Source organism: Passer domesticus, chromosome 1, assembly GCF_036417665.1.
Source record: "Passer domesticus isolate bPasDom1 chromosome 1, bPasDom1.hap1, whole genome shotgun sequence".
NCBI classification, from domain to species: Eukaryota; Metazoa; Chordata; class Aves; order Passeriformes; family Passeridae; genus Passer; species Passer domesticus.
The window spans coordinates 156,700,411-156,709,128 of NC_087474.1; the positions used below are offsets into that span (position 1 = coordinate 156,700,411).

At 41.6% G+C, this 8,718-nt stretch overlaps 1 protein-coding gene across 1 annotated transcript in view; it reads right to left on the reverse strand.

Annotated features, from left to right (window-relative positions):
* Positions 1-4,205, reverse strand: part of LOC135290188 (uncharacterized) — a 16,037-nt gene extending 11,832 nt beyond the window's left edge. Inside the window, exon 1 of the mRNA XM_064404076.1 lies at positions 3,906-4,205. Coding sequence (XP_064260146.1) covers positions 3,906-3,947 — 42 coding nt within the window. The 5' untranslated portion in view covers positions 3,948-4,205. The remainder of the gene's footprint in view (positions 1-3,905) is intronic.
* Between the last annotated feature and the right edge of the window lie 4,513 nt (positions 4,206-8,718).

The window sequence follows — 8,718 nt, forward strand, 5'->3', positions numbered from 1 at the left end:
TGTATGTAGTCCTCACCCCATTTTATGTATAGCTAAGGAAAAAGGATACCTCCCACACACATTCCTCTTGGGCATTCCATATGTTCCTCATCTGATGATCCAGTGAAGCTCACTCACTACATATGTCCAACCAGCTCATTCAAGCATTCTTAAAAGTGAAGAAAAGTGAGTATGAAGCCTGTCCCTGTTCAAAATTTCATGCAAGGCCTCAAATTCAAGTGTTAGTAGAGTCTTGCTTCCTCCTGATTTTCTGAAAAAACACAGGGTTTTCCTCATCAGTAGAACTGTGCACTCATTAGTTTCCGTAAGATGAATATCTTTGGTCTGTTAAAAATATCTCTTTCTATACCAACAGTTTTATTTTCAGCTTCAGAAGTCACCCAAACCAGCACTGTCTCTCAAATGCTCTCAGATGCTTTCTCTTAGCACTGTTTAGCTCATCTTGTTCCTAGCTCATGGACCTTGAGTCTCAGGTCTGTGGCTCTCCTTGCTTTGTCTCACCACAACTTCTGTTCTTGATCCTTGAAATTTACTTGAGAATGAGGCAATTTCTCCCTATAAGACTTGGAATGCTTTCTGGGATTTTTTTTTTCTCTGCTGAGAGTTACAGTGGGCTACCTTAGCCATCAAGGTGGTGTGTCTTGGCACACCCACACATCTTTTGTGTGTCTGTATTGCTTATTCTAATTCAGCAGCCTACTGTCTTATCTAGTCAGAGTGCTTTGAAAGGCAAATCCTATCAGAGCAGAATGGGAAGGGAGTTAAAGCTATTAACAGCAGATTCTTAGCGGGTCAGGGGGCAGAAGGGGAGCTCTCTAATCATCTTCAGATACATTTTCTTTCCTTTCTCATAGGCTTGAATAATAACTAAATATCAGCTCTCAATAGCTTTAGATTCTATTAGTACATTCAATCAGTAACTAAGAAAAGGAGATAAAAGCACAAATGTGTAGAATCGCACAATCATAAAATCACAGAATGGTTTGGGTTGGAAGGGATCTTTCTATCCCCTGCCATGGGCAGGGACACTCCTCTAGGGCAGCTGTCAAAGCCCCATAAGACCAGGCATGGCAGGAGGCAGGATGTTCACTCCCCATCCTTGGGAACATCTCCAGGTGAAAGGGCCCCCCTCAATGGAGCCTTGTCCTGGCTGTCCTTCCTGATAATTGTGTTTCTGGTAGAAAAGAACAGGGGCATGGAGAAGCCCAGAGTGGGTCAGGAAGGGACACAATTCCTGTGAAAAAGAGGCCTCACTGAAACAATATTGGTTTCCTGACATCATCTTCTGGTCAAGTAACAGAGTCCTCCTCCTGCTCTCTGTCTCCTTCATGGCCTTACACTGCATCCCCTGGCTGAGCTCCTCACCTGAGAAACTCTATACCATAGTGACAGGGAGGCATTTTTCATGGCTACTGTCATTAATTAATTACCTTGATAATTTCCATCCTTAAACTTCAGGTCTGGATTGTTACTCATTTCCCATCCTGACCAGCCCACTACCCTGTCTAGACATCTCGTTTGGCAGCTAGACCATATGAGTGCTGCTGCCTTGATTAAACAGTTGGTACAATGTGCATCTTATTGTCCTCAGTTAAGTCCCTGGTCAGGGTTGTTTTTAAACATCTCCTTCCCAGCAGCTGTTGAATCAAGGGTGAAGGTATTCAAGGGAATCAGGGAAGGTTTTCAACATCATTCAAGGTGATCTTCAGCCATTTTGGGGCAATGAACAATACCTTGTGCAGTGGAGGTGTGTATAAACTGTATATTAAATGCAGGGATTTTGGTTCCTCTTGTCTAAACCAGACCAATATTGGGCTTAAGGCTCATCTCTTATTTGTTTTAAATAATTAAAAATCAAGCACTCTTGGTGCCTTGCAGGACATTTGGTCCATTCCATCATGACAGATTGAAAAAAGAAAAGAAGAAGGAGGAATTAGCAGATATCAGCTCTTAATCTCCAAATGCTCAGACTCAGGAGCATAAGCAGACTTAACATCTCTTGATATGGTTCCCATACTGCAAGCAGACTAAATAAATATCTCTGTGGTCTTAAGGCTGACATCAAACCATCACCTCATAAAAAGAAGATGCTGACTGAAAAGTGTGTGGATCATGGCGGAAGCTGTTCTTGTCTAATGTCTAATGTTCTTGTCTAAACTTCTGCCAGTTTGTGAGAAAACATTCCCAGAACACCACTGTCATCGGCTGTGTTGTGATAGCAGCACCACAACCAATCTGCTTTGGGTTACCAAGAATTCAGATGTGCAGGTTTCATCTCACAGCACAGTCCTGAAGAGCTTCTTTATGCTCACAACCTGTGGAAGGTTTGTGTAGTTCATGCCCCATGCCCTCTGTCACACACAAATTCCCTCCCAGCATTGTACCTCAGGCATGACTGAAGCCAGCTCTTTCCCCATTACTCCAATAAGCACCTGAAATGTTTTCCTCATTTGGAAAACCCAGTAGGACCCAAGTTTACAAAGTCCCTGTGTGTAATCACCTTTTTGTGGGATTTTCCTACTTATCTGCATTTTCATATTGCAGAAATAAGACCAATACTCTCATTTGTGTCCCATCAATTTCTTTGTTCAATTCATTGATCTTGGAGATCTTCTTAAGGAAATTAGGCAAATCAGGCCTAAACTTTTCCTGAATTCTTTCCCTGATAGTGAAACCTGAAGGTGGTTATTATTAGCAGCTTGGCTTTAGAGTTATGTATGTGCTGGGATAAGCTGGTCTATTTTAGTAGCAATTTTCTAATTTATCAGAAGATACTGGAGATCTCAAGACAAATACATAATGAAAAGCTAAAAGAATGCTTTACTTACAGAAAAATCCTAAGAAATGTAATGAGAAAGGATACAGAAGACTCATATATACATCTTTAAAATACATAGAGTTTAATAGAGCTCTCCTCAGTTTTGCACCCATCCTAGAGGACTGAATAGGAAGACTAGACATTCATAGATTCATAGAATGGCTTGGAAAGGGCCTTAAAGATAATTTTCTTCCAACCCCCTGCAATGGGCAAAGACACCTTCCACTAGACCAGCCTAGCCTTGAACACTTCCAGGGATAAGAGGAGTCCACAACCTTTGAGAGACCTGTTCCTGCATTTCACCACCTTCATAGTGAAGAATTTCTCCTAATATCTAATCATCCTGACATCCAGGCTAGCTCTACCCTCCTTCAGCTTTTTTGGGATTCAGTGGTGTTGAGGGGAAGTACCTTCCTTTCACAGCTTCAGGCCTCTCCCTCTAAAGACTACACAAGTGGTCCTTCAGGGAAAGATGCCAAAGGCTGAAAGATCATACTGCATAATGGGAGACAGTCTCTGCAGATGAAGAAATCTGTAGAGCCTAAACATCCAGTTTCCAGCTGTGTGAAATCGCCACACTGTTCATAATAACTAGAAGGATTGAGATTGCAAACTTATCTGGCATTTTTTTTGCAGCATAATTTTCAATTTTTACATGCTCCAAAGATCACAGGTTCCTGTTCACAGCCCCTGTTAAATATCCTGAAATACATCTCCTCTAGAAAACTGTTCTGTTTTAGCCATTCTTTTAACTAGATGCTTCCACGAGGAGGGATTTTCAGCCCATTTTTGCTCTACAGTTCATTGTTCCTAATCTCTCCATTGCCATTGCTATAGCAATCAAGTGCCTGTGATATGCCCCAACTAGAAAATGTCTTTTTTATTTCATTAGCTCCCAAGTTGAATCCTATTACTTATTAATAACCACATTCCACCCCTGCTCTGCATTGATCCCTCTTATCAGCACTGGCTCCTGCTGCCTTCTCAGCTTTCTCAGTGTAATGTTTTCAAAGGTAAAAATTTCCAGCCATCTCTCCAAGCAGGACTCCTGTGCAATCAATAAGAAGCTCATCACTTCCACACTTACCAGCCTCCCTGGCAGCTCTTGCTTTGCTCGCTGTTTTATCATTCCCAAATGTGTCTCCTCTTCCTCCTCCTCCTCCTGATGGGAATGGTTTACTCACTCGGTGGTGCTCAACCTGCTACAGCAGGGAACGAAGGGACCAGGTGCCTTCTTTGCTCAGGAGGACTGCAAGGCTTAGAAATCTTACAGAGAGATAAGTGGGAGATTAGGGTCAGCATTACTGCAGGCACCTAGGGACTGAACAGATTCCAATGTTAAAAAAAGCACATCTGAATGTGTTGTATTCTACTAATTTCTTCAAAGAGAGGAGTATTCTTTAAGAACCCATCTTTAAAGAATCCCCCTCCTCCATCTATCTTTCTCCCATCAAGCACTTTTTTTATTCTGCTTCCTTCTCTTCTGTGCCCTGCTTGTTCTTTACCCGGTCTTTGCTCTCTTTTTACAGGAGAACATGACCCCAAAATCCTCACATCTTGCACGTCCTGTAATTAAGGTGTTGATTCCTCAAATAATGAATTTGAAACACTTGTGTTTCAACATCTGAGTAGAAGCTGTCTGATTTTCTGCAGAACCAGTGATGGGGTTTCTGGGTATGTTTGGGTTCTGAAATGCCAGTTATTCATGTTGTATCCTAATTTCAGTGCATAATGGGGGGCCTAAGTCCAGGGAAATCTGATGGCCTACAGTGAGGAATGTTGAGAGAAAGGTGCTTCAAGCCTTATCAAGCCTTATCATTCAGATACATTATGAACATCCATTGCATGGAGTAGAAGAACTTTTCTAAGCTCGTGCTGAAAGTGCAGTAAGTTTTAACAGCCCTAATTCCATTGACAGCACTCCCAGCTCTGTGCCAAAAGGGAGCAAGGCAATGTGAGTGAGCAATGAAAGCCATGAGATCACCCAGCCTATGACACCTGGGAGCTGGCAATAATGCAGGTAGGGGCTAAATTAGTTAACAGAGATATACAGTGCATTTTAAATTAACTGTATGTGTTCATTGGGTCAGGGTCTCACTTGGAGGTGGATAGACTAAGCTCTAGAGGTTTTCACATTATAATGACCTAAGTTCATCTAAGGACACATTTTTTGCTGATCCAACTTGCATAAAACTTGTTGCCAAACACAGAGTCCAGTGTCTAATTCAAGGTCTCTGTTCATGTTATCTCTTCACTTGTTTCAAAACCCCTCTGCAAGACCTTGCTGTTTGCCACTTATCAGACTCCTATTTACTGCTCTCTATGATTCACTCTGCAAAATCTTTTCCTAAATTATTCATCCTTCACACTGCTGGTTAGCAGTTCTTACAAAGCACCAGTTGAAGGCATGATGTGAATCCCTGCTGCTTCTTGATAGCAGTGCTGCAGCAAGACAGACCCCTGAGTTTAGACTGGTCCTTCAAAGTTAAACCAGCCACACTTTGCTGTATTTTCTGGCTGTGTTTATTTGGTGCTGCTTAACTGCCCTTCAGTGTCACATATGCCCAGCTCTTCTGCATTGTCCTCTTCCCATGTCCTGCCACCTCCAGGCTCCATCAGAATTACATGGATCTCCTGACAGTACACAGATGCTTTGGTCTGTGCTGCCTCACACCCATGAGTCTTTTAAAAAGAAAAGCCTGATCTTCAGAATTTTTAAATTGTTTTTTTCCACTGATCCTCATTTGAAGAAGATGCAGATGTTTCCCATTTGGCCTCCATGCATACACTGACAGATGCTCAGCAATGCCAGTTGTTATTTCCAGCCTCTCCTCAGATGCACTGATGAATGTCATGTTTGCAGCAGTCTTGTCTCCAATGTTTTTCTAAACCATGCTATTGTGGCAAGCAAACCTATTCACAATTGCTGTCAACCAGTGGGTCTAGCCTTAGAGTTGTTCCTGAGCCTATTTATTTTTGTTTCTGTCTTGAACAGCTACAGGAGCTGGGTTTTATCCACACCAACAGAAATAGATAAATTCAGTAACAGACATCCAGGGAGGAAACATGAGAACTTCAGAAACATTCTGGAATTTAATCAGGTTGAATATACACAAATAAATTAAATATGCTTGGGTATATTTTTTTCCAAACTGAAGCCAACTATTCAAAGTGCACCTTGCCAGGTCTGGATTGCTGATCACAATGGGACTGTACTTGCAGAGAATTCATTTATAGAGCCAAGAACAATGTCTGTTATCACTAATGCCACTGGGGAGACCAGTGCCATCTCTCTCTTGGTTTGGAGAGTCCATGATCTTAATCTGAGAAGACTTTATTGGTTTTGTAGGGAAGTGTTTTACAAGGACATAAATGAATATCCAATATTTTCCCTGTACACTATTTATTCTGAAAGGTCCATCATCTTCCCTGCAAATAAATAGAGGATATATCATCCCTCCTGCTATGGTATCCATCTTCCTCATCCACCACTGGTTAGGAAGATTACTCTGCCATAGGTATGGAAGCCAGGGAAGCTGCAAAAATCTCTGAACTGCAGATGAGCCTTGACTTTTAACAATAACCACAGTAAACCACATCACTCCAATAAATGTGGGACAGCACAGACAGGATAAAATTCCATAATATTCCTCAAATTACGACTTTGAGGAGTAACTTGCTTAAGTACATGTTCCTTCTGTCTGCATACAAGTCTGGGAAAATCAGGGTTAATGATAATTTTGTTCTTGGACATTTTCATCCAGGAATGAAAAATTCACAGCCATACCAAATGCTAAAGGCCAGCTTCAGGCAGTTCACACACCCAAGCACAAAGAGCAAGGGCAGTTTCAGAGCCTGAATGTCCAGCTGTTGGCTGATACAGGATCAGTGCATGCAACCCCCAACCTCCCTGTGGTCAAGCTGGCCACCAGGACTTCATGAAAGCTCCTGGGTCCCTTAATGCTGGGCACAGTGTAAATACCACTGAACAAGTGCCTCTCAAACATTTACAACCCAGACAGAAAATGCAGTCTGGGAGAGGATGTGGAGGCAGCAGAGGTGATGCACACCAGTCTTAACAGGAGGCAAATTGCAGCCATTTGGGTAGCCCAGCCTTCCAGCTCCCTGGCTGGTGTGGGCTGTGTGTTTCTAATCCATTGGAATCTGCTTCTTTCTTAGCACAAAAGTATTTTTCTTTGTTTTGTTTTGTTTTGGTTTGGTTTGGTTTTTTGGGTTTTTTTTGTTTTCTTTGGTTTTCTGGGTTTTTTTTTTGTTTTTTGGTTTTGGTTTTCTTTTTGGTTTTGGGTTTTTTGTTTTGTTTTTTGTTTGTTTGCTTTTTGGTGGTTGTTGTTGTTGTGTTGTTGTTGTTTTAAATTATTGTTTTATCCTGATTGAGTTGGATGGCACATGATAATCTTGGCAAATGCAATCCTGAGCCATCCCTGCCTCCAACGAGGAGCTGGTGCTCCTGAAGACTCTCAGGGCTTTGCTTTCCCAGAAGGACCAGAATGACTTCCCCAGATAAGTTTTAACAGATCCTTCCAGACAATGATGTTTAATGCCTGTAAAGATTCACCAGTCCCAGTCTCACTTTGAAAAAGCAACAAAACTGCAATATATGAATTTTGCAGAAAAAAAAATCAAATAAAATCCTACATTTTGCTGTTAACAATATGATTTGAGCTAAGCACAGCACTATGGAAACCAGCTATTTAAGAGAATATATTCTTTGTTGCAGGAGCTTTTACTTATTTTGCCAGGGTCCTTTCCACAGATAACAGTCCATAAGACAAGTTCTTCAACCCCTGTGAAAATGGGCTATTGATTTATATTTTCATTTAAAATTGCATATTTTTTCATCCCTGATGTGTTTTTCTGTTTTTTGTCCAGAGTTCACTAACTCACACTGAACAGATGAGAGATATGTGCTCACACTTTGGCAGAGAAGTGCTGAGGTGGGGAGTTTTCAATAGCAAAAAGAAAGATGGAAATGCCTAAGCAGTTATTTTAATCAATTGTTCTTTCTAATGAGAGCAGCTCAGGGGGTGTAGTAAGCAATTCAGCATTATGTATTAATGTTTAAAATTCTCCTAAATCAAACAGACTCTCTGGATGGGGAGTCAAACAAAAATAATTAAGATATGCCAATACATTTTCACCAAAACCTTTTGGGAACCCCAGCTTGTGTAGATTACTACCATGAATGTGTAGATTACCATGGATGTCTAAATTAAAATGATCTCTTTTTTTTAAAACACAGGCTTAAAAATGTCTGAAAAGCATTGTGGAAACAGCAGTCAATATCTCTGGGTCAGTGCAGAGGTTTACTGAAAGATTTACCTTTTACATGGGCAGATAGTGATGGACAAGGGGGAGAGGTTTTGATTAGGTATGAATGGGTTGGGTCCTAAAAAAAGGAGAGGTTTAGATTAGATATGTGCTGGTTTGGGCTGGACCTAAACCAGCCCAAGATATTATGAAGAAATTCTTCCCTGTGAGGGTGGTGAGGCCCTGGCACAGGCTGTCCAGAGAAGCTGTGGCTGCCCCATCCCTGGAAGTGCTCAAAGCCAGAAGCAACCTGGGATAGTGGAAACTTCTATATAACCCATGGCAGAAGGGTTGGAATAAGGTGAATTTTAAATCCATTCCAGCCCAAACCATTCCATGTTCCTTTGGTTATGTGATTCTTGCTGACTCCTCTGAGCCTTTTCAGAAACATCAGTAAAACACTCCCTCCAGAGATAACCACACACTCACTCTCTTGCTTGTGCTTGTGTGCACACACACACAGCAGCAAGAACTCAGACACATTTCAGGCTCTCAAGCCAGTGCTCTGTCCTGGTTTTTCAGCTGCCTTTGAAAACGAAATATTCAGAAATTGACTCAGGCACAAGTGAATA